Source organism: Ochotona princeps, chromosome 21 (genome assembly GCF_030435755.1).
Source record: "Ochotona princeps isolate mOchPri1 chromosome 21, mOchPri1.hap1, whole genome shotgun sequence".
Lineage (NCBI taxonomy): Eukaryota > Metazoa > Chordata > Mammalia > Lagomorpha > Ochotonidae > Ochotona > Ochotona princeps.
The window spans coordinates 16,989,053-17,016,529 of NC_080852.1; the positions used below are offsets into that span (position 1 = coordinate 16,989,053).

The 27,477-nt window shown below is 40.3% G+C and overlaps 1 protein-coding gene across 3 annotated transcripts in view; it reads right to left on the minus strand.

The window, feature by feature from the left end:
- Nucleotides 1–27,477, minus strand: part of PTPRG (protein tyrosine phosphatase receptor type G) — a 698,717-nt gene that overhangs the window by 179,517 nt on the left and 491,723 nt on the right. For all 3 annotated transcript variants that reach the window (XM_058678459.1, XM_058678457.1, XM_058678460.1), the window contains exon 5: nt 26,050–26,145. In XM_058678459.1, coding sequence (XP_058534442.1) covers nt 26,050–26,145 — 96 coding nt within the window. The remainder of the gene's footprint in view (nt 1–26,049; nt 26,146–27,477) is intronic.

Below are 27,477 nucleotides of genomic sequence, written 5' to 3' on the forward strand. Positions count from 1 at the left end.
GAAGACAATAACAGCAAAGCATGGAAGGCAGCCGAGGACAGAAGGTGAACATGACACTCTCGCTCGCGAGTGTAATACAGTACTGGAACAACGTCCTACTGCCACTTACAATCAAAACCTTCCTGCAAAGTTCCACACCTGTGTTACCCTAACGTGCATTTTCTATTTTGGCAGGAAGTGAGCTAAAAGTAGGGTTCCTTCCCACAGAACAGAAATTTTGGGATAGGCCTGGTATGTGCCCTGAAGCAGAAGACACATGATCACTGCAGGGAGATGCATAAACCACAGAGCTGCACAGCCGAGGATGGCATTACGGATGTTGGCAGATTACCGCCGCCATTACTAACGGCGCCGTGCGATCGATACTGTCTTTCAGAAGCTTTAGGATAGACTACTGATAACTTTCAAGAGACTTTCAGTACCTAAAACTCAAGATAAACAGATGTACACATACTCTTCCTTTTAAACACAAACATACATCAGAGTACACAGAAAAATTAAATCAAACGTTTACTTTGCTGCCAAAGAGACAACACTTTTCGAATTGCATACATAATTTTCATAACACATTCTGTCGATTTTTGAACACTCTAGTGCCTGGCTTGATATAGGTAAATGATAAATAAGGAGAGAGAGAGACACAGGAACAGAGAGAACAAGAAAGTGACAGACAGAGACATTGAGAAAAACAGAGACAGCCACAGGAAACTGTCAAGGAACAACCGAAAGGAACAGCTGGGAATGGAAGCCCACTCTATCCTGCTCTGCATCACTAAAGCCTGTGCCATTAAGCGGCCCAATCATCTGTTCCATTATTCTTGTACACCCTTCTAGAGTGTCACCTTGATCAGAAGTCAGGAATAACTCGACCAGCAGATCGATATAAGTCAGATTTGCAAAATGGCAATGCAGACTTGGTAACAGGCATACCTGGAGGGAAAAAAAAGTTCTAACTTCCTTTTTTTACAAGAGCATAATTTTGAGTTATGCTGGAAAATCAATTAAGCACCAAAAACACACCTGCTACTCTAGAACCTAAACTCTAATGGTGTTTTATCCAGAAGGCTGACATAATGCTGACTGCACTTTTATTAAATTTATAGTTTTATTGCAACGGGACCCTGTGCCCGATGATGCGGATGGCAAGTGAGAGAAAATATGATTCAGACAATGAGCAACTCTTTGCAAAATGAAGTTTGTTTAAACACTGGGGCTCTCTGCAGAATTACATCCACAACTCAGTAAATTGTTGAGACCACAGAATATAATCCCTCAACTGAAGCTTCCAAGCTGTCCACTGCCTCTACCTCACCTGCCACCTCAGACTGTGTGTGCCTACCTTCTCCAGTGACAGGTGCCATCAAAATGCAAGCAGACACTCTGCCACCTGGCCTAGGCTGGATGCCTTTATATACCAGCTGTCACAGAATGACAACAGCAGAGAGAGAGAAGCTGCAGGAGAGGGCATCCTTGGTTTGAAGTATCTTCCCGAGAACCAAGGAAACAGAACGAATAGATCACTGATTATGTACGTTGCTATTGTGATTATTTTGCAATCTGAAGTGTGCCTAGAAGGGCCAGTCTTAGAACATAAAGCCACTGGGGACACAACAAGTCAAACTGCCACTTCAGATGAGTGCGCGCAATACCAGAGTGCCCATCTGAGTCTGGCCACTCTGCTCCCAATCAAGCTTCCTGCTAATGTGTCTGGGAAGTAATGGATGCTGGCTTAAGTGCCTGCCATGCACGAAGGAGACCTGGATGGAGTTTTTGGCTCCTGCTTTCAGCCTGACCCAGTCCCAGTTATTGTAGCCATTTGGGGAATGAACTGTCAGATGCAAAACAGATCTGTGTGTACACGTGAGTCTGTCTCTTTGTGTGTATGTATATTTGTGTCTGCTTAAGTTTCTGTTAAGAGTTTCAAATTAATAAATAGGAATAAAAATAATAATTTATAAACCAGGAAAGAGGTTTAAACACACACACACATGGACTGGAATCTCAAAGACTCTTATTTTTGCTCTTCTTTGACTATGAGGCAGAATTCATGGTAAATGTGGGGGAAGAGAAGCCAAAGCTGGGCTTTGCGCTATAACTGGTGGAAAGTGGGTGAGAGACAAATGCTACAACATTTCATGAAAACTTCATGAAATGCACCCACAACAGCACACAGGATCCCTGGATGGGCTGGCTCACCCTACAAGGATCCAAACATGCTTCAGGACTACTGAAGTCTTCATGGTAAACATTCCATAACTGGTGACGCAAAAACAAACAAAAAACCCCACAACCCTTGACGTGCAATGGCAAAAGAATAAGATTCAAGAGAAAAGTATTTTAAAAAGAGATCTTACAGGACCAAAACTTATGGATGAATGAAAGTAGAGATAGGCTAATAGGATCAACAATTGCCTTTTCATATTCAGATGGGGAAAAAAGTGCTAATGAAGCAATCTAGAACAACAAGCTAAAAAAAGTTATTTTGGAACTTGCTAATCATACTAAGCACCTTCAATTTAGACGATGGCAGGAATGCAAAAGAAATTACTCGTAGGTGAAATGTAATGTGAGCAACTTTTCAAATCTCAGCATAATACACAACCTTTTCTACCTCGGGCTCTTGGCAGGGAGACGGAAGCTTACAAATCAGAGGAACAATTAGTCCTGTGATTTAGTCTCTGCCCTCCCTAGACCTCTCTGGGGGTCACCTATCAAGAATGATGATGATTTATTCTGCGGGGGAGGGGGACAGATTTCCTAGCAACAAGTAAATTATAGAAATTTCTACCCCAAACGGGCATCACTCTTCTCATTTTTAAAAAGAAAGTTGTTAAAATATGTGTTCAGGTAACCATGCCTGAGTAAATAGGCAGCAGTCCGGGAACTTGGGATGCAATAGGTGTAAAATTACATGTCCTGAGGACATTCCTAGTTAAGGATAAAGGATAAGCTTCAATTTGACTACAAAAATATTTGTAGAGAATATAACAGTAGTAGCATAGGGGAAGATATTTAAAAATGTATGTTAAATAGAGAAAAAAAAGGAAAACATGGAAAGGTACTCTCATCTCCAACATTCCTCCTATCAGCAGGGAGTATGAACAATAATGCAGTTTCCATGGGGATGGTAAGATGGGCTTCCTTGCACCTTTAGTGGGAAGGTACATTTGCAAACACCGTCTTAGAAGGGTATTTGAAACAAAGGGTCAAGGGTTTTTAAACAGTTGATTCTCTTGGGATCATGCGTTCCTAGAAACTGCTTACAGTATGAGCAATCAATCTACGGGGTTAGGTTTGGATAAGACTAAAACACCTGGATGTAACTCAAAGGTGACAGGCCACTGTGAAATTCCAGAAAGGATTACAATGTAAGAAGACAACTACTAGCAAAGAGAAGATGTAAGGGTGGCCAGAGAGTCCCCAACCAATGTGAATTGTTCATATAGTTTCACAATAGCCTGAGGTAAGGCAGTTATAGCTTATAAGCGTACAGGCTCAAAGTCATAATTCAATGTATCCTAATGCATAATTTTATTATTGTAACATTAGTTCAGCTGAAAAACAGCCAAATTATTCTTTGATATGGTATAGATCTTATACGTAGACAGTGTTCTAAGATTACTGAAATTTTCTCATATCTTAATTGCTTTTGGCCTTTTCTAGACAGAGGCTCAAGAATGACACTTCAAAAGTTCATGGAAATCACATATTATGTTCCAAATAATTCAAAAGGACTCAAAGTACAGACCCCAGCAAGGGGTGCTCAGTGATTCTCAAAGTAAGACATTCCTTTCTGGTCAACAAATTGGTACTCTTTTATTTGTGTGGTCAAAACAAAACAAAACAAAACAAAACAAAACAAAACAAAACAAAACAACTAACCTGTCTCTTAATTCTATTTTCCCACAAACTTGATGAAGTACCTTCAAATGCAACTTCTCTGAAAATTATTCTTTCATACTTAATTTGTTGCATCGCATGATGTCATGGAATTCCTATGACAGCAGTTAAGTGACAGCTTAATATTTTATGATGATAAATTTTCAACATAAACAAAAGTAGGAACAATAAATCTCATAAACTCCTGTGTATCCTTGGCTCTGCTTCATAACAAATCTTTTGTCTCGATCTTCATACTTCTCTAATTATGTGGAAACTAATCTTCAATCATTTTTATTAGCAAATATTATCAAATACATTTCAAGAAGAGATTTTCAAACGTCTTTTAAGAGATTCCCATATACAGTATATACAGATCAATTTACCATAGCAAATTACAATGCCTAGTGTCACACTTGTTTTTTTACTTTAAAATTTTCTTTTTAATATTGTTTACATAGTTGAGAGGGATGCATGCTCATGTGGGTCTCCAATTAGGGTGGGGGAAGTTAAGGTATGGATGAAGGTTGGTGGGACAAATGTTTGTTTGTTTGTTTCTTTCTTTCTTTCTTTCTTTCTTTCTTTTTTTTCCCTGTGTTTAGTGGAATGGGGAAAGGGAGGGGACTGCTCTTCGCTGTCAAATGACATCAGTACTCAGGGGTGTGGCACAATTATCTGACCAGGCCTTAAAGAACCAATGTGGGAAAGAGGGTTCTGAGGGTGCTAAACTTCAGTGGTTTTGATAGTTGAGATGTCATTGGCTTCACTGCATCAGGGTTGAGAACATCTTCCCAAGGTCTACTGGCTGTCCAAGTCCACCTTAGTGCATCCACAGAGCCAGAACTTGATGAGGCAGTCAACATCCTCTGCTGGTCTAGACGAGCATGCCCCTGTGCAGCTGGGCATGCTGATCATTGCTAAGGCATCAGAAACTGAGCAAGCCCAGTCCCGATACATGTATTGCAAAGTTGGACTACATAAATTGTGGTTTTCCCTGTAGCTTGGGTTTGAGTCCAGCAATCAGGTTGGGAAGTCTCCCATGAAACCTTACCTGAGGTGACCCCAGACTTGACTCTTGGGTGTGCCAGCTGGAAGTTTGGTCTGTCAAAACCACACACTAAGCCACATACATAACAGTTAATGCCCTAGTCAGTTCTGCCCCAGCTCTGTCTCTCTCTCCCATACTGACAGGTGCTGCAGCCTAGCCCAGCCCACCACAGACTCTGTCTTTACCCACATTAGTGGGTGCTGCGGAGAGGCACATATTTAAATATGGTGGAAGTTTTAGCAGAGAGGGAAAAAAATAACTGAACCCTGATTCTACACAGGATTAGCAAAAAAAACAACAAAGGATGCCACATGCTGTTTGAAACAGTGTATCAACAACCCATCTGTACACAGCTCAACGGAAACGGTGCACCATCTGACAATGCTTCCCATCGTTTAGTTCATAAAGTCTTTGCTAGTATTTATTCCATGGCAAAAACACCCAAGCCCTGAGCCAAACCAACTAGAATACTATGATATAGGAAGTGAGGAATCCAGAATTTACTTAACCAACTCCCTATGTGTCTCCTGCTTTTCTTCACTGATGATTGGAAAGTCAAAATTCATCCAGTCAAATCTGGTAAGGCACCCATACCACTCTTGAATTGATGCAATGCCAAAGGAGTGGTACAGAAATCTGGTCCCTGTGGTTTTTTTTTTTTTCACAGAAATCAAAGATGTGAGAAACACAGGAGTGGGTGTAAAGGTGGGTGTTCACTCTGTGACCAGGGAAGTCTAGGAGGTATCAAGCAAGCCTGTATGAAGTTATTTAGATTTCACTATACTCTGTATAAACACAAGCAAATTATGTACTCTTTATAAGGGACAGAAAAGTCTGAACATGAATAAGCCATGCTGATTTCCACATCTGGGAAATGGGCCTTATGTCCTCCAACTTTTGTCATACACAAACACATACTACATCATGGATTCACCCATGTCTTTTGCACCTTACACTGGGCAAAACAATAGCAATGACAGAGTTCAAAGATCTCAATCCTGATTTTTTTTTGCTTGCTGAGTATTCTTATGGAAAAATGAAGCTACTGAGTATTCTCCTAAGTACCATGACTTCTAAGAAACTTACTATATGTTAAATTCAACTGGTAATGACTATATGCATATTTGCTGTTCTTAATTGCTATGTATATTTGCAGTATGCATATTTTATAAGTAGTAATACTCATAATGTAACATACAATTAAGTTTCCATAAAACATAATTTCTAATATCTACACAATATGTCAGTTTCAGGGATAGGCCTAATTTATTTAATCATTACCAAACGTCTGCGTTGCCTATCACTTTCTTTCTTTTTTTTTTTTTTTTTAAAGATTTATTTATTTTATTTTCATTACAAAGTCAGATATACTGAGAGGAGGAGAGACAGAGAGGAAGTGGAGCTGCTGGGACTAGAACCAGCGGCCATATGGGGTCAAGGCGAGGACCTTAGCCACCAGGCCACACTGCCGAGCCCCACCTATCACTTTCACTCCCATAGGAGTAGAATACTTTTGTGCCTGGCATCTAAATTATTTGCCTAGAATTGATTTTGAGAACTAAAACACCATTTTGAAAAATTAGTAAATGGTGACAGGTGATAAGGAATCCTAAGACAAGAGTTCACAGTGAGCTTTCCTAAGCCGGAATTTATGTGGCAATAGATGATTGTGAGAATTCTAAACTAAGCCAGGCTGAGATTCCAGTGCTTTCTACTGAAAAATAAGCACAGAAAAATCCTTACAGTTCTCATATGGTGAAATCCCAGGCCCAATAATGAGAATTTCTAATCGTAGGAATTTAAACAGCAAATCAGTATGCACAGCTAACATGCACAAGGAAGGAATTCCTGTCTCAAACCATTCTACATTGTAAGTTGGGATAGAAGGTAACCAACTCATCGTTTCTCCAATGACACCACAACATGCAATTTGGTCTCTAAGCCTACATTTCACACTCCCATTCTGTAAAATCAGAGTACATTCTGGGGTTACAACACTTCAAGTTCAGGAATCCAATTCGTTTCTACCATTTGTTAATGCTGAGTTACAAGCATGGCAGGTTAGAAGCCACCTAACTTATCTATCTTCTTGAAGGTAAACAGAAAAACCTGTCCACCCAGGAAACCTAACAAAAGCCAACAGTCACTGAAAACTCAGGGTTCCCAGAAGTCAGTAACAAACTTGGGAATAAAAGCTAGAGGGCTATGTGCGGCTATGTGCCAGTTCTAGCTCTGTGACCTTGGGCAAGTCACTTAGCCTCTGATCAGCTTTTAAACTGTGTTTACTTGGAAAAATGGCCCAAGTGGATGCTGGGGTGAAAGTTGCAATACCTTACTGGTATACTACTCTCAATGAACAAATAATAGAAGAGCACCTGATAAAACACAAAAAAGATACTGAAACATTTTCTAGATCTTTTACCAATTAGTCATGTAATCTCTCCAAAGCTTAATAACAAACAATGAAGATAATCACTAATTAGGATTAGTGATTCTCTGAGAGAGGAAGCATTCAAGCCCAGGCAGGTTCAGGGCAGAAGTTAGTAATCTGAGAATTTTAGCACTTACTTTAATACCTAAGAAAATTTCCTGGCACTATTCTATACATTTAGAAATATCTCACTGAAAACATTTTTGAGAAGCTCGATGCCTCTTCTTTCTAAAAAGGATTTTGTGAGTTAATGTTTGGCCATGCATGTCATCCCACTAAAATATTCCTAAAAACATAAATAATATACTGTGTGTACCTTATGAAATAATAGAAAATGGAAAAGATTGAAGAGGAAAATCAACATCATTTCTTGCTATTAAAAATGCATAATTTAATTTCGCCCAAGTTTCAAAGTAGAAAGACTGTAGATTGGAAATGCTGAAGATGTCCATGGGGGAAATGAATTTTTGGTTTTAGGTACTTTCTCACTGTATTAGTTCATATTTATTATTTATTAAATATACAATTTAATATTATTTTCATTATTATTTAATACGTAGAACACAGTGAATTTAATGAGGCTCTGGGACGTTCTATTTCCTGAACACACTAGATACAGACAGTATAGAATGCAGTAAGTTTTCATACAAGGGATATTAGAAATTTAGCTTCTGAATAGATCCTGGAATGCCATGATGGTGTTTGCTAATCTCGGGGAGATGGGAAAGGGTCTTATTTTGTCCCCTAAAAGAGACATGCTCCCCATTTCACATTTATATACCAGCCACAGGAGCTCATCAACTTTTCCCATGAATGCTGAGGGTTCATTTATTGATACAGAAACGCGTGGACCAGAAGTGCTGCTTTGCTAGAACCGACATAGCTCTGGAGTAACACTGCCTTTGGCAGAACATCCCGGACTGCATTTCACAATCTCACTTCTCAGCTGGAAGATTACATGAGCAACAATTAGAGGAAGGACGAAGGCCATGCTTTATCAAGCCCATTTCATACAGTCCGGTTTTATAACCACTATCTCCTCTAGGGTACTAAGTGGAATAAGACAATCAGTGCAGAGACTGAGTTTGCCCTTTGCTTAAATACGTGATCATGGTAGTGGCTGGCTGGGGGCTGCTTTGTGTTTCTAACAGTGGGTTCCTAACGACATTGTGTTATATCAGCTTGGCCTCACCATTTTACTTTTAAAATAGCTGTCTCTGTGTTTGTGGCATGAGCTGGTAAACTACACACACTTACAAACAATCCTTCCATGCTACAAACAAACCCTAAATGGAAGGTTTTTGCAGTGTAAATTCTGACAGAGAATAAAATGGGAGCGATCGTAACGGCCACTGCAGCTGGGCTCCAGCCACCTAATTTGTTCCTTTATTCAGATAATTACATGCAGACTTCAGCCTGGTCATCAACATGTCTTAAGACACTGTGGGAGGAGTGAATGACGACTGCCCATTGTATATAGGACATCTGCGGGCTTTATCTGGAGCACACTAATAAAACTCCCCAAGAAGCTCAGTCTGTGGCTTTATATTATGGCTACAACATTAAGTTTTACAGGGGAGAGTGGTCAGTTGTATTTGTAGAGATGACATACGGCAAAAAGTAAACAGCCACCAGAAATCATCATCACAGCCCTGGTCTAGCTCTCCAAAATTAAGAAAGAACCAAGAGAAGAAAAGAGGTCCCATTCAGCACACTCACACACGATGCTTTAAAAAAATCAGTAAAGAAACACAACAGGACAAAACGTTGAGATGAGAAATGTAGAGAAAATTGAGCTCAGAAAACGTGCCAGTATCCAAACAGCAGTTTAGAAGCTCCTGCAAACCTGGCTGTGAGCAGCATTCATAAACCCCTCCGACCTGCTTTCCTACCCCCTCAAGTGATATTTTCAGTAGTCACCAACTTGCTTCAAATGTACACTCCCAGAACCTGGAACTAATTTTCTTCCTCCTACATTAGAACATAAAATTCTTACAGTCCTGGTAATAGAAAGAGATCATTTCTTTCCCCCAGGTCCCAGCTACCAATGCCATCTAATAGCACATGGATGCCAATGTGTTCTCCCTCTCTGTCAGTGTTTTCAACCTGTTTGAAATGCTAACCAGAAAGCACCCCCCCATCCCACCAGCTTTGTAGTAGTTTTCCCAAGAAAAGTCCAGAGTCAGTGTCCTTCAAAGCTGCCAAGGCTGCACGAAGGCCAGTACTCCAATCATCACGACTTTCTTTCCTGTGCCTTTAGCTTATCAGCCATGCCTTTCCTTTGGAGCTGATAACTGGTGCCCCTCAGAACCTCCTTCCTTTCCTGCTTAACCTCAGCTCTGTCAAATTATGTCTGGGTAATTCCTCCTGATCCCACACTGGACCTAAGCCCTATCACACATTCTCCAAGCACTGAATGTCTTTGCGCTGGCACTTCAGATGGCTATTGCCCATCCCCCCATTAGACTATGATGTCCACAAAGACCAAGAACATATGGGTTACATCCTTACCAGGGCAGTTTCAGGCCTAGCAGAGCAACTGTCTCACACCTGGCAAGAGGACTATTTGCTGAACGGATAGTGAAAGGGGACAGACCTTGTAGATGAGCTGGACAGATGCACTCACCAATACTCTTCTTTCACAGAGAATGAGAGACAATTACAGGGTTTCCCGTATTGGTATCCAAACACTACCATTTGCAGCTCATAGAGGTTTTTCAAGTCCTCAGGTCACATCCATATGGACTGGAACAAAACCTTCCTTTTCCCCACATCCTTCTTTGGCCTCACAGAAGGCCACATAGGGCAGGAAGACTTGACATTCTCAGTAACTACAGCAACACTCCATACCAAAGATCCTTCTGACACCAAGATTGTCTGCTTAAAAACCAGTGATGGTCTACAGGGGTCTTGCTTTGCTTTATAGCCCAAGCATTTTTAAATGAAGCATTTATCACAAGGCAGGGATTAAATACACAGTACTCTGCTGGGGATCAGGGCTGACAGTATGTGTTTGCTCCACAGAGAATCACTGCAATATTTTCTCATTTGTACAGCTGGACAGGTGACTATGTTCGGCTCTGGAAGATCTAGGCGAGAGGAGAGATCACCCTGCCCAGCACAGTTGGCCTGTGGACAGAAGTGCTTCTCTCTGCAGCAGGTCACAGCCGTTCTGTTCTGGGGACACCCACAAATGCCTCTTGGCAGAAGAGAACCAGAAACAAGTGCAACTGCTTCTGGGTTTCCAGAAAGTGTGCTTTTAAGGTTCATCCACCCCTAAGAACACCTTTGTGCCTCCCCAGTCTCTCAAGACAAACTTCTCTCTGGGCCCAATGCAGAAAGGAATCCTTATCTTGGCCCTTGGAAGGCCTCAGAGCAGACACTGGGCTGGGAGACGCCTGGCTCTTTACTGACTCTGGGAACTGGACTCTTTAGCAGGTGCTGCCAACGTCTAGAACAGCCCAGGAGAGACTCCAACTCAAAAGTAAAGGAACTAGGGAAAGCTGCCTGACAGCCACGATCAAAACCCAACTTTCATGAACTTGTGATGTGGTCCCATAGGTAACCAATGAAAATCATGGGTTTTGGAAAGCCAGGCTAGAGGCAAACACAAATTCACTAAACCTCAGCACCATCTAGTCTTTAGGAAGCGCTGATGCCTGGAAAAAGTGCTTTATTAAAGTACAAAAAAAAAATACTTTTCCTCGAAGCCCTAACTGCCCAGGGTGCCAGGTACATCATCAGGCAGCATAGTGTAGAGGCTGAGAAAGGAGGAATGGCCTCAGAGGAAGAAAGGTGTAAGTTCAAACTGACCATTTTCTGGTTGTGTGGTTTTGGGCAAGTCATGAAATGCCTATATGCCTTGGTTTCTTCATGGAATACTAATATTTCTGTGTTTCTTCATTTGTCAATTATTCAGAGAAGTTCATATTCACAGATTTGAGGCATCAGAGGAGATAATGGCTATGAACTGGCACACAGAAGAAGAAACCTTTCCCCATTAATGTTATTTATAGGGGTGAGAGGAGAAAGGGAGGAGGTTCAACCTTGGCTTTTTCCCATACTCCCTCCTGGGCTCACCAGAAATAGCAGAAGATAACAACACTGCAGGTGATGTGCACTTTGCTGCCTCAGTCCTCCTACCATTAATGTTCTCAACAGGGCTTGAGGCCACCTTAATCCTGGCGCACTCAAAGGAAAAGCAAGCTCAGCACCTTCCACTGTTTTCTTGCCAGTGATCGGATCACATCCAAGTCGGGGTTAGACTCAATTCCTTCTCCAGCATCAGACACAGATACACAGCTAGAGGTGAGCCCTGCCCTGCTTGCCCGTCACCCCAAGGCAGGAGGCAGGAAGACTAACTCATATTGGAGCAGCATCCACCACACAGAGGGACAAGTGATCAGGAGACTATCACTAGGATTATTTTTAAACTCATGTTGAATTGTATTTAAAAAACAAAAACTTTCGTTTTATTTATTTGAAAGGTTAAGAGACACACAGAGACACAGGGAGATTTCTCATCTACTGATTCACTCTCCAAATGACTCCAACAACCATTGCTGGGCGAGGCCAAAGCCAGGAGCATGGAACTCCAACCAGCTCTCCCAATAGTTGGACCCAAGAACTTGAGCTATCAGCTATTGCCTCCCAGGGTGTATATTAGTAGAAAGTTGTACTGGAAGCATTGTCAGGACTCAAACAAAGGCACTCCAACAGGGGAAGCAGGCATCCCAAACAACGTCTCAACTACTATTCAAGAATCTCAGCAAAACTATGAGTGTTTCGGATAACAAAACAAGGGAGGACATCAAGAGAATAGCACACATCTTACTATAGAGCATCTTGAACCATTCACCACAAAATGAAAAGAGAATCTAAGTATTCTTCCTCTGGAAGGGGCAGGAGAGAGGATCGTGAGTCTTAGGAATTGAGAACATTGTTTTTTAAGAAAATTAGATGCTCCAGAGTAAAACCTGAATGAATCCTTGTCCACAGCCTAAGCAGAGAGCTGCCTGGGTAGGATCAGGGTTGGAGGGAAACTAATGGACAACACATCCCTGATGTGCCATGTCACCAGTGCTGCTCAGAGTTTGTAACCTCCTAAAACAATTAGATCTGAACCCCAGCAGGGGACTCACATCCCTATTACTTAAAACTTGCTCACTGAGTCCAGTGTATGGCCTCAACAGAGGACAATTACTCTCTACCTTCTTAGATCACTGTGTTTATAAAAGAAAGAAAAGCCACTCCTGGGAAATATACCACAAATCCCGTTTGTCACTCACAAGTCAGCTTAATCTATCCTGTGCACAACTATTGCACCTGATCATTAATTTTTATTGCTGGCTATATGACATAAGATACTAATGCTAAAAACAATGAGTCTAACATTTGAGCGGGGTTGACATGTGGAAGATACATGTTTGTTTCACCGGTATTCATGAATACAAACCTTATATCAACAGTTTCAGGCAGGTTTGATTAACCCATTTTCCAGATGAAGAAACCAAGGTGAAGAAAGATGGAGTGAAATTAACTGAGGTTTACAGGGCAGAACTGTATTTGAATTAAGCTATCTGGATCCAGAGTCCATTTTCTTCATCAGGTTGGTGTTAAAAAGTAATTCCTATTTTCACTGCATATATTTGGGGTAGACACTGAGAACACAAAAACCCAACAAGAAACAGCTCCTGTCTTGAGAGCTTAGAGATGTGGAGACAAATAGATTGGGGGGGGGGGTGCAGGAGGAAATTCCATGAAGTCAAGATCTATGATTCATTCAATGACATGAACTCTGTGTATGCAGCAGGCCCACTGACTAGCAGACATCATTGTGGCTCCACAACTTTGCAAAGCAAACAAAGGCAAGAAAAAGGCCAGAAAGGTGAAGCAAAGGTGTGTGTAAGGGGTAATCCTGTACCTTTAGGCTAGGGGGGACCCAGACCCCAAAGTGGTACAATGCACAAAGGAACATTAAGTGCCACATTCCACTCCCACCTTCTGTCCAAATCAAACACCAGGATTAATGAAATTAGTTGCCAGGTTGAGGAAACATTGACATGCCATAGTACTTTTAAGTCTCCAGTGATTACATCCTGACGAAGACTGCATTGCTTCTAACCAATAAACACTAATAGAGACTCCCATAGTAGAGAGTGCATTTCCAAAACAGACAAAGCCACATAAAGGATTCCTGGTTTACAACCTTGCCCCTGGAGAGGAATTGTCTAGTAAGAATAGAACAGTTCCTCAGAGTCCAGGGGAAAATCTTACTGCAAACTATGTCTTCCAAACGGCTTCAGCTCCACCTGCCAACAGCCTGGCTCCACATCCGTGAGTTACTTCCTCTCCTTCAATTAAATATTTCACTGCTCAAGGTGCTATGACTAATTATTCCAAGTTCTTCTTTACAGCACTCAGACCTGTAGATGCTCCTTGAGGAAAGGGGAATTTGGTTACTGAATTAGCAAGTTATAGCACCGATAACAACCACTTAAGACCTTGTCTCAGAGCCAAGGCAATCAGAGATCTGCAGTATCTTCCACCAAGAACACAAGTGGGCAGGCAGATGCATGGCATGTTTGACGTATGGAAGCTTTATGAGTACTTCAGTGTGCACGTTCTGGGCCAAGCCTCAGGAAGGGGAAAGTAATGACTCAAACCATTCCCTTTTATTTCAACTGAAGTCATTGCTAATTGTCCTCATCAAAATTAGTATTTTAATGATTTTTATAGAGTGCAGCAAAGAGTTCTCCATAATACCTTCATACACATTATCTCATTTGAAGTTTACAACAAATCAATCAGATTTTATGGGCAGAGGAATTATGGTGGAGGGGGACTACACAGATTTGTTCAAAGGAATAAGTCACCAAGTGGCATATTAGATTTTTAGCACAATGCCTCCCTCTAAAACCTAGGACATTGATCTCATCATCAAAGGGACACTGTACCTAGGGAATTTTTTGGGAACTGGAAACTCCTTCTCAGAGAGTTGTTAGGCACATTAAAAATGGTAATACATGGAGACTACTTCAAAGAACTGGAAAAGGATGTATCCTTGGGGCAGAGTGCATAAATACCACCTATTGTGATTTTTATTACTGTTTATATTAAGGGAGAATTTGACATTGTAAGCTTCTCTTCATCAAACTTGGTCCCCTATCTGCTGATCTGTTTTAGAGGGATGAGGACACCTTTTACTGGCAAAATTCAAAATATGGATGGTGGACTCATAAACATTTTGGCTGATTGCCATGAAAAGAGAAAAATGGAAGGCAGCTGGGCTTCTCATTCTGACATGACCCTTAAACATCTCTGGCCTGTCCTAGAAGACTTAGCAATAGCTTTCTATCAGTTAGCTGCTTGCATTTCCAATGCATCTGGCACTAAAACCTATAATCAGCTCAGTTTTTCTTTCCTTTTTTTTTTTTCCAGAAAATAGAACTAGTGCCTGGAAGCTACCTTTGGAGAGTGCCTAAAAATAACAATTATTCACTGAAACCACATTAGAACAACCTGTAAGGATGCCGACCTACCACGGACAATTGCAAATGCTAAGTAACATGGATCAACAAGCCCCAAAAATGAAGCCTCAGATTTCCCCAACTGAAGAGATAAATCATTGTCTTTAATTTGACTGAGCCATCCCTCACAAAATTCATTTAGATAAATAAGAGAGCTATTATATAATCAGGTTATATAATCAGATTTAAAATGATCATCAAAGAAACAGGGTTGACAACGCCTACAAAGTTCAAACAATTTCTTCCATTTTATTTATAATGCTGATACACTCAGTTCATGTTCACTTAAAACAAACTCATTACACACAAAGAAGTCAAGGAGTTAAGAAAAGCAGAATCTGCTACATAAATGGGTCTGGGTTAGTCCATGCCTGGATATTTTTTACAGTTTCCATGAAATCTAAAATAGGGATTTGATACTAACAATTTTCCCAAAAGACACCTATGCAGGTTATCAAATGATGAGGGCTACTACTGCACCTTCTACTACGCCACAATTGGTTGCTTATGTGTGATACACTGAAAGGTTTTTAGAATAAAATATTTCTAATATGGAAGTTCCCCTAATCAACTGAACCATCTAATCCCTCACAAAATATAGGCGCTCCTTTCTTGAAAAATACTTTAGTTGGGAAAAATTGTCTTTAAGACGAAGGTGTTGGACCCAGTGCAATAGCACAGAGGTTATGTTCCTTGCCTTGGACGTGATGGGATCCCATATGGTCACTGGCTCTAATCCTAGGGGCCCCACTTTCCATCCAGCACCCTGCTTGTGGCCTGGGAAAGCAGTCAAAGATGGCCCAAAGTCTTGTGACCCTGCACCTGTGTGGGAGACCCAGAAGAGGCTCCAGGCTCTTGGCTTTGGATCAGCTCAGTTCTGGCCATTGCAGCCATTTGGGGAGTGAATCATCAGATGGAAGATCTTCCTCTCTGTCTCTCATTTGCTCTGTATATCTAACTTTCCAATAAAAACAAATAAATAAATCTTTTAAAAAAAGACAAAGGTGCTAAAAGCAAAAGAGGAATATGGAGGAAATCAAAGCAAACCACAGGTTGCTATTATCTGGCTTTCGCATGTCTCCAAAGGTTCCTGCACCAAAAGCCTGGCCCCCAATCTCCCTGCACTGAAAGGTGTTGGGACTTAGAGCCGGTGGAGCCTTGTAGGTGGTAAGTAGGTCATGACTGCCCTCATGAAGGGACTAACATGGGTCTTAGAGGAGTGAATTTGTTCACAGGAAAATAACTGTTATGAAACAATGAGCCTAGATTTCCCCCACTTTCTCACATCTTCTCTAACCATGTGATGGCATCCATTATGTTGTGATGTGGCCAGCAGGCCTCATCAGATATATATTCTATGATATCTAGACTTGCATACACCAGAATGAGCCAAGTAAAATTACTTTCTTCATAAATCATCCAGTGTCAGGTATTCTATTCAGTTAACTAGCACACAAGGATAAACAAAATTAACCTTCTTCCAAATTTCCTATCAAATCATATAAAATGAATTAAATGGATCTCCAACAATTTGGAAGTATCTGTGCAAACTGGTCTCTGCTGCATGAGTATGGTCATAAGGATATTCTGGGGGCATGAATGGGGTCTTATGGCCCAGTGGGTTAAGTTGCTACCTGCAGTGTCAGTACTAGATTGCTGGTTAGAGTTTAGGCTGTTCTACTTCCAATCCAGCTGACTGCTGTTTCACCTGGAAAGGCAGTGGAAGATGGCCTAAGTATGTGGGTTACTGACATCCTTGGGGGAGTTCTGGATGAAATTCCAGGGTTCCATAATTAGCCAGGCCCAGTCCTGGCCATCGGGAATGAACCAGCAACAGGAGATCTTTTTCCTTTCTGCATCTCCTTCTCCCTGTCCCTCACTGAATTTCAAATAAATCTTCTGGTTTTTATTTTAAGGGAACTCAGAGATAAATAGGCATTACCCATATCAGACTAAGAAACAGAAAGTTCTAGGTTTTGGATAAATTCAGACATAGCCATATATATATACTGAAATATCGTAGATGGAGAAAATGAAAAGTGGTTACTATATAAATGCTACATACAAAATCAAAAGAGAATTATAAGCTTATTTGGAAATAGACAATTTTATGCAGTAGGCTCTCAGGTGGACAATACTGGAAATCATATGAATCAACAATGGTAAGTAGCTCTCACTTTCAATGCATAAGATGGCCAGATAGTAAAAAGATTTCAGAGGGGACAATAAGAGACTTCAAAATTAGGCAGGAGGAACAGGTAGAAAACTGTAGAAGGACAAATCCTACTCCAACTGGGAACAGTTAGGGCTGTGATTTGCACAGGCAGCCTGTTCTACAACCAGCATAAGGGAGCCTCATTCATTTTTAAGTTTCTCCAAGTAGGGCTCCCTGCTTTAAGTCCAAAGGCATTTGTTCGTGCTGTTACCATTGTTTACTTGTCAGTATTCATGTGAATATTCTGTTAAATTGGTGTTTGATTACAAAATCATTGCACTGTCTAGAACAAATGCCTAGGTGTGCTCTTCAATTCACATGCACAGAGGCGAACCACGGACACCCTTAAATATGTCAAAATTAAATCCCATGGCAAATGAAATCTCTACTTGTTGCTGGAATCACGGTGTTCAGTCAGGGACTACAGGATATCTAGGACCTGAGATTTTTAATAATTGCTATGACCATTAGTTTGTGGTATAATCCAAGCAACCAGTATCAACCCATTCTACTGCAATTAAAATATTACCATGCCCTTAACCACTTTGTAAATCTTAAAGCAGAGTTTCTCAACCTCAAGTTTTCACTGAGATTTGGGGCTTGTTAATTTTGTGATAGAAGTCTCCTGTGTAGTGTACCATGTTTGACAACATGGAAGGTCTTTATCTACTAGATGCCAGTAGAACCTTTGCCCCAGTTGTCACAACAAAGTGTCTCCAGAGATGGTCACCTATCCTATGGGGAGCCAACTGTCTTTCCTACCACCCATGAGAACCAGCCATAAAAGTTAATAAATGACCACTTAAATCTTTGCTCCATTCCTTGACAGTATCCTTATCTAGCCATGCCACTCATTCAATACTTTTTATAGCTTTTACATAAAAGGGAGGAAGCGAAAGACAAAAGCTGTCATCAAATCCATAAACTAATTACAGGCACAGAACTGCAGAGAGCTTACGATCAAAGGTTTTAACTATGGGTAAAAAAATTAAAAATATTCAGCTAGAAGAAATGAACTCTTCAAAACCCAGCAAAATTAAGGGAGTGCCTAAAACACTTACAGAAACAGGACACTAACTAGAATGAATGACATGTAGTTTTCCAATTTCCTTCTTCAAGAGAAAATTCAATTTTCCTATCTAGGCGATATAGTTACTGTTGAAATGCAGTCTCCAGCATTTACTGATCTGGGTAATTGTGAGTAATGTATATAGGAGACATCTCCACATTTCAGCTTCTACATTTATAAAATACAGACAATAATACTTAGGTCCTGATGAGGAGTAAGTAAGATAATACACAGTAAACATTTATTACTCACCGTTTGCATGGATTAGGTCCTGAATAAATGGTTATTTTATTTGTACTATTTGTATTGCTTTTAGAAACTTCTTTTCTGCGTGTTTATCTGGGACAGGAGAGGTAGAGTAAGAAGAATTGCCATTCACTCTGAAACTCTGAGTGTTACATATTTTATAGACAGAGTTCTCCCAAGGAACCCAATCAGCTAAGGCACGTATGTGACTGGATCACACTCCAGGGAGATCATATTTGGGAAAAACAAAACAATGAGTTGGGGGTTGCAAAACCCCGATTCTTGCCTTGCTAAATTGCAAGGACTTACGGTTCTGTGGTCAATCATGTAGCCATTCAGAGAAAGCCACACCTGCTATAGGTCATTCCAGAGTGTCTAAGATCTTCTCTGAGGGCAATGACAATTAGATTCTATAATTCAATAGAACTAATGCCCAAAATAATTCTACATTCTCATTCAACGATACACAGAAACACAGTACTTGATACTGACCTTGAAGTGTAGTGATTTAATTAAAATAGATTTTCACATGGACACATTCAAAGAACTAAGTCTGTTAATTATGTAATGCTTCACCAATAATTAAATAGTCCTCTGTAATGCCCACTAAGAGGAAATTTGAATTACAGGCCATTTGCAGACAGGAGCTGCAGTGGAAACACCTGATAGGCTATAAATTCAATGCTGTACATCCACAAATCTATTCCAAAATTGCATCTGAACATTAAGAGTGACTCTGGCCTTCATTTAATGATAAGTCCTAGGAAATCAATTAGCTGTTAAAATAGCTTAATTGGAACATATGTATTTTAATTTTTGTGTGTGTATTAAAAGTCATCTTAATCAACCCAAAACATTCTGAAATCGTACTTGTAGGTAATGTAGTGAAAGGATTGAACTTATAACTGGCTAAGACCAAGGATGTGGAAAATGTGAGAAGGATGGTATTTAAACAGAAGCAACTGGACAGGGATTTACTAAGAAATTTGCTAGTTTATTACAATTATCCTGAAAAGTGCTCTAAAAAGGAAACCTTAAACAAGCTACAACCACTCTCATAGAAATTGACATGGTTTCAGAGTTTTTGGGGATGGGGGAGTTGGTACATGGAAAAACTACTAATGTGTTCTCTCTCGTAAGCGCCCTTGTTCTATATTGCCACCAGAACCAGTGACGAAGTAAAAAATTTGAAATACCTATAAATGATAGAAATTTTATTTAAAAAAGGAAAAAAACTCATTGGGAATGGTTAAAAAAAACAAGGTTGAAGTCATCATGAATAAAAGCAATGATTTAAACCTGATTAGTGGCTGGTTTGGTAGAAGAGTAGAGGGAAGAAGAAAAAGAGGGAGGGGAAGCCAACTCCACAATTTCGAACTACGCACACTGTATTCTAAAGTGAGCTACACATCATTTTGAGATTTTACCTAACACAGTTTTCTAAGTTTCACTCTTGGTAGAGCAGCTGCCTGATCTCATCTCTGGATCTCTTCTTCCCTACCTCCGAATGAGGAAATAGTACCACGTATGAAAAGAATTCAACAGCCAGCCCTTTTCAAACCTTAAGCTTCCCAATTACTGTGAAGGCAGGACAAAATTCTAAGGATATTTGCAATTTTCATGTAGCACGGTACAGTGAAGGTGCTTAATAAATAATGAAGAATGAATAAATGAGTTAGCAAATGAGTACATCAATGAATAAATAAGTGAGAAATCTCACCATTTTGTTCAGTTAGAGAACATGAAGGAGAAAACAGGGGAAAGAGGGGGAAAAAAAAACATAGGCATGCAAAGAACCAGTAGAGTAAGAAAAAGCAAAGAAACACACATACAGGTGTACCAAAACAAAAAGAAGCAAACCCATTATCTACCGTGGAGAGACCCTGGGAAGAAAATACAGGCAGAGGCAATGAAAAAGGCTGTCTGTTTGCTCCTTTCCAATCGCGATTACAGAGTCTAAATTCCATTCAATATTTACGCCATCAAGCCACAGTGTGAGCCACATGCAAGAGGGTGAATGAATAAAATTCTCAACCCTCAGTGTGCAAAGGCAGACGGAAGCAAGTAAAGCAACAGCTTTCATACGAGATAAAATACTCAGTCACCAGGGGTCAAAGGAAGGACAAATCCTCTACCTCTGCTTAGGGGAGGGAGGGTGGTGAGGTGCAATTCTGGGGGAGTGGGGAAACAGGCTTCCTTGCTGGCCATGGATGGATGAGTCATCAAGAACTCCTCCTGACTTCTTAATGTCTATAAATAATCTCAGGTGCTGCCATTTCATTTAATTACTAAGCCTCTCCAGATGGAGAAAAATAATTAAGCCGTCTGTAGCACCGACATGATATGAAGAATGGGTTAGCAACTTGTGCAACATTTGAGTTCTGAAGTTTCCTTGCAACCATGAAATAAGGGCAGAAATGAAAGGAGGCAACTGCCTGTGTACACCTCAGGGAAAACAAAATGACTACAGTGACACTCCGAGCAGAATTTCAGAGACAACGGGAAAAAAGAATACTCGTACAACTGTCCCAGTGGAAGAACTGCTCACATTAAAAGAGGAAATCTCAACTGATTTGTAGAAGACGCAAAAAGAAACACCTTTAAGAAAGACAACTTTTAGCATATACGTGTGTATGCTAGATGTCCTCATAATCTAACTGTATAAAAAATACACCTATTGACTGGGTCTGAGGATAAACACAGGTTCATAAGTGTATCTTTGGGACTGGTGAGAAGATTCAGATGTTTCATCCTAAAAGGAAGCTGGTCAGAACGTTACAGAAGTTTCCACATACAGATGTTGTCAGAGAACCTTGTACCTGCAGCCTGTGCTGTGGCATACCAGAGTACACCTCGGACCTCGGTGCTGGCATTTCATATGGATGTTAGAGTCCTGGCTGCTCCACCTCTGATTCAGCTCTTACTCAGCCATAGGGAGATTGACAACTTGTCAGATGCAACAAGGGTGTAACTGAAGGTCGCTATGTTAAGTGAATTAAACCAAACACAGAGGGATAACTGTCACAGGGTGTTTTTCAAGCATGGAGTGTAACAATGAAGTTTGAAGTCACAACTACAACAGTGTTAGGAGAAGCTGCGGAAGAAGGTGAGCAATAAGGCATGGGGAAAGGTTGATAAATAGGCACTAAGATAGGTAGGAGTAAGAAACTCTGCAGTTTCGTTGCTCGGCAGGGTGACAATGGACACTGCATCATATATTTCTCTGCTGAAAAACAAGTGGAAGATAGGATGTTCAGCGTTTTCAGCCAGCCGAAAGAAATGCTGGGTGTTTGAAGAAAGCAATGTGTCCCCGATGGCATATTATACAATATACACACCTACTGAAATAGCACATAGTGCCCCATCAATCTGTACAATTTGTATGTGTCTGTGAAAATTTTTTCTTACATTGAAAAAAATTGTTAAAATACACTTCTAACTAAAGGAAAGGTCATTCTGAGTGCTGGGTATTTTGTAAACTCAAATTTAAGAAAATTAACTGTGATTGTAGATTATTATAGCAACAAAGTATCCTTCCACAAGTTGCCTAATCATTCCACAGATTTGATCTAATGCAAACCTAAATTTTGTTACCTGTTACAGGTTTAACCACATAATCCCTATAGGATGAAATCAGAACAAAAGACTATCTTAAAACAGTATGATAGGGCCCGGCAGCGTGGCCTAACGGCTAAGGTCCTCACCTTGAATGCCCCGGGATCCCATATGGGCGCTGGTTCTGATCCCGGCAGCTCCACTTCCCATCCAGCTCCCTGCTTGTGGCCTGGGAAAGCAGTTGAGGACGGCCCAATGCATTGGGACACTGCACCCGCGTGGGAGACCTGGAAGAGGTTCCAGGTTCCCGGCTTCGGATCGGCGCGCACCGGCCCGTTGCGGCTCACTTGGGGAGTGAATCATCGGACGGAAGATCTTCCTCTCTGTCTCTCCTCCTCTCTGTATATCTGACTTTGTAATAAAAATAAATCTTTAAAAAAAGAAAAAACAGTATGGTACTTACTTCTACTATTTTCCAGGAATTCACATCAGATTTACACCAGAAAATAGTGAAGCTAAGATCACATTGACACAAACAAATAAATAAGCTAGGTTGGAGGCCATTACAATGGCAACGCATACGCCTTCCAAAGTAGAGACAACCACTACTACTTTCTATGTCAAACCTTCCATAACAAACTAAAGAACTGGAAACACCATGCAGTTTCCACAAATCATGGCAGTGTGCCACAGTGGACCAGGGAAGGCCAACACATGTTTCTTTTTTTGTCAAATGTGTGTCTGCTACATTTGTATTTGTTTCAGCAACACTGTAAAAACTTCATAGGGTCTAACAACTGCAAAGGCAAACAGTCAAGGTTACCCAGAAGAAGAGGTAGAGGCAATGAAAAGCTGAAGGAGTAGGAACACTTTTCTGGAGTGTGGAGTGAGCCAGCATCAAGAGTAACAATATCTGGGTGCAACTTAACTTTCCCTCGGCATGCACTTGTGGGTCACTTGCATCGTGCTATTCTGGAAGGTGAGTATGTGGTTTATGAGCACTGGGTGAGACAGTCTCCCTACCAAAACAGAAGCTTTTCTGTTCATCTCTGTTTAGGCATTGTCATTGGGATTGCAACAGTGACAGTGTTCAGGACAGGGGAAGGACTGTGTTTATTATACTTAATGTAGCAAACACTCTCGGCCCTGTAACTTGTATTCAATAGATATAAATAATTCTTCAATACGGAAATGTGAAAGGCTAGGTCTGAATTTGGAATATGTAATAAGATTTATCTGATTATTTGGGGAGATACAGTCCAAACTCTTGAATTAATCATTCCCATAGAAAAATTCAAAAGACAAAGATCTCAAAATAAAGGATCTAAGGAGACTGCCAAATTAAAATAACAATAACACTTTTTTCTTTCCGTTACATGACACATTGTGAACTCCAAAGTATAAACACACATGTGGAATTGTAAAGAAAACAAAGGAAGCAGCTCAACACAGCTGCTAGCTAAATAAAATGCCATTCTATTTTTTACTATCTGAGCTTTATGTCTACAGGATAGGAAGCCAAAATTTAGAAAGGGATCTAACACATGAATTGCACATCAAATTTCCTTGTATGTGAGTAGGACCCGTGTCCCAGAAATACTTTAAAAACTCAAAACCCAGACTTTCCAGGGAGGTGTTTTTGGTGGTTTGCATACCAACATGCCTGCCTTGTTTAAGATTCATTGCTCTTACATTTAAACCGAGTTTATAGAGCCACAACAACAGATAGTATTCAGATACAGCATGCTGTGAACTAGTCCTTTCATAAAAAAACTTTTAACATTTACTTTCCAATAGGAAAGGTGCTCTGCAAAGCAGGGTATGGTTGATCTACACACATGGGTACAACAGAGGCAAGGTCTAGCCCCATGAGAGGCAGGATGTGTATAGGACTCAGAGGAAAAATGGGGTTATCCAAGTGAATGGGAATTGCCAACCACTCTTTCATAGGATCCTACTGTTGCCAGAGACAAATCAGCCATAGCTTAGAAACACAAGACCTCCAGGCAGAAAACAAGCAGTTTCCCAGAAATACTGGAAACCACTTCTGTCCATAGAAAACATGCACAACAGGGGGTCTCCAACCCACAGAAGCAGGTGGATGAGCGCAGATAAATATGATGTGGCATTTACCAAGTATCTACTTGGTAATCAATCATTCCTGTAGTCCTGGTATACTGGTGGTGATCTTCATTTCATAAAAAAGAATGGAAACTAAGGATGGAAAGTTTAGCAACTCATCATTATGCAGTTGTTAAGCTAAGAAGGGGATTCAAGAGCAAATATTTTTTATTCCAGTGAATAAGCTCTTAAAATCTTATCTTGTACTGTGGTTCATGAATGTAATCAGCAAAAGGATATGTACTGAAAAACAATGGGAGATCAGCCCAATACACTATAAACAGTTTCCAGAACGTCTTAGCATTACCTACAGATACTACAGCCTACATCACACCCAGTACACACCCCAGTGTGCATTACTGTGTATGAACAATGAAAAGTGTTCTACAAAAGTATTTATCCTTATTGCATGTGATACAATTTAATATGCCTTTCCTTCACTGTCATTTACTATTCTTTTATTTCATTATTTTTAAAATGCTGTTCAGGCCTTACTGAAATGACCTTACAGCCAAATAGTAGGTCAGAACTCACCACTTGAAAACCAATGCACAATGAGCCCTGACGACCACTCTTCTTGTGATTTCTGACATTAGGTAGAATATTAGGCTTTTCAAATTCCCACATATAATCATCCAATTGAGCCTTTATCCCAGCAAAGAAAAGGGAAGAAGGGCGGTTAAGAGGATGAGATAAGCAATGAAGAGAATTGTCAATCATATGTCACCAGTTAGAAAGGGCACTGAAATTAACATACTCCAAAAAGAACAGAACTGTCTCAAGGACAAAGAAGTCGGCTAATACAGCTTGATGTTTAAAATCTATGTTGGGGGGGGAGGGAGAGATCGTCCCTCTGCTCATCCTATCCTCAAATGCTTACAGCAGGAAAGAACAGATCAAGCTAATGCTAGGAAACAGGAATATAAGTTGAGTCTGACACAAATGTGGCAGGGATCTATGTACTTAAACCTTCCAGGATGCATGCACATTAACAGGAAGCTGGATTCCAGAGTAGAGCAGGTACTTGAACCCAGGCACTCTTGCATTCCAAGCAGTGACTCAAGCAATGTATTAAGTGCTGAGTTTGGTTCTGATGTCACTCATGTTCCTTTGAGCTGTCAGGAAGATACTATTTTCTGACAATGACTGACGGGTAAAACAAACATCTGTATACAGTCTTTAAAGTAAACTTTAAGGTTGAAACAGAAATCACATGCCTATTAACTAGTCAGGTTACCTTCTACACAACACACTACCATGTCCCCTATAGGCAAGTTAATCAAGACCCTTGCCAACCAACAGTTTAAATTAGTCTGACTTACTAAAAACATGAAAAGTATAACTAATGAAGAATGCAAGATTTGCTTCTTTGGGCAAAATCAACAACTGAGCTATAAAAACACTCCTCAGCATAGGCACATTGAGGGAGAGAAAATCAAGGCTGGGAGTTCACAGACATAGTAACTTGAAAATAGTTTTACCAACAACTTCAGTTACCATGGGGACTTCTGGAATTGAAAGAAAAGGGGGTCTCTTCAGAGAAGTGACTGGTGCTATTTATTAATCTAGTTGCAAGCAATGTCAAATTTTAAAGTTGGTTCAAATAAAATCACTTTTTTAAAAAAACATCAGCTTCTTAATATGCTGAAGGAACCTGCTCAAATCGCTTCAGCAGTGAAGTAACTTCGATGATAAATGTGTTCTTCAATCTGTGCACCAGTCAAGTAGCAATAAAATCAGAATAATTCATGCAAAAATTTTCATTATGTTTCTAAACATACTTATTTACATTTTAAATCACACATTAGACAATATGAAATATCTTTCACTGAGACAGGTGTGAACTAAAAAACAGATGCATTCATTAAACATGGAACAATTTGGTGAATTGACAAAAATATATAAATATATCCAGAGAACTCACTGGCTAAAGCACTTCAGCCACTGTTAACTTACTTGAAAAAATATGGCCATGGCTCCAATTATTCTATTCTCTGAAATGGCAGTTTGAAAGGCGTCAAAGTCGTCTGGATTGTAAAAGAAAATCTGCATCTGTAAAAGAAAAATTTAAACATGCATGAGCAAAATTTCCTGCCCTCCACCAAAGTAGTGAGCGGTATAATGGGGTCAAATTCTCCATTCATCAAGATTTGCTCAAAATTATATCTCCCCCTATTTTTCCTTTGCTTAAGTATTGGAAAGCACACCTCCAACAGCTTATCATTTCACCTGCACATGTGTTAGAATGTTACACCTTCTCACATAACTACCACACATTTGTGCTACCTAAAAGAAATAATACGAAGGCCTACTTACTTACAGTAGTAGAGTATGAGTTTCCGTGAACATGTCGAGATTCTGTGAACATGTTGTAATTATAAGTAGTTAAGTGAGCTCATTTTGATAGATAACTTGCATATTAAATATAAGAATATGAAGAGAAATTGTAGCAGGTTTGAAAAAAAGCCCAAATGGCTCAAATTCAGCAGATTCACACAAAAATGTAATGTTGTTGATAAGATGTTTTACAATCTGTAGAAAGTTATCCCATACATGATTTCATTTAATCCTTTTAACCATGGACTCAGTTCAGAAGACATTGTGCTCTAGAAAGCTGTGATTAACTTGAACAAAACTCAATACCACAGAGTCTACAAACCCAGGCACTTTCTTCTTTTTTTTTTTTTTTAGATTTATTTATTTATTTTTTATTTATTTATTTATTTTATTACAAAGTCAGATATATACAGAGAGGAGAGACAGAGAGGAAGATCTTCTGTCTGATGATTCACTCTCCAAGTGACCGCAATGGCTGGTGCTGTGCCAATCTGAAGCCAGGAACCAGGAACTTCTTCCAGGTCTCCCACACGGGTGCAGGGTCCCAATGCATTGGGCCATCCTCGACTGCTTTCCCAGGCCACAGGCAGGGAAGCAGGGCTGCCGGGATTAGAACCAGCACCCATATGGGATCCCAGCAAGTTCAAGGCGAGGACTTTAGCCGCTAGGCCATGCTGCCAGGCCCAACCCAGGCATTTTTAATACCTCCTCTTGCAATTGTCTAGACTCTGCCATCCAAAGAGCAGAGTTGAGCCAAATCAACTTGAAATCATTGTACAGTTTTAATGCTTGAAAATGCCCTGATATTTAAAAAGATCAGAGAACAGAAATCAACCACAAAAAATAGGACCTATCCATGTAATAACAAGGATAGGTTTGAGTTTCTCTTGTTGTTCATTACTGACTTGCCCATGAATCTTCAGAGCAGCTGCTTTCTGAGCAGCAGCTTTCTCATGAACAAGGTCAAGCATTTCTACTTGGGAAAGTGATGCTAAGGATCAAGCAGGTCCGCGGAGTGAGGAGCATCTAACACCATCCCTAGACCTC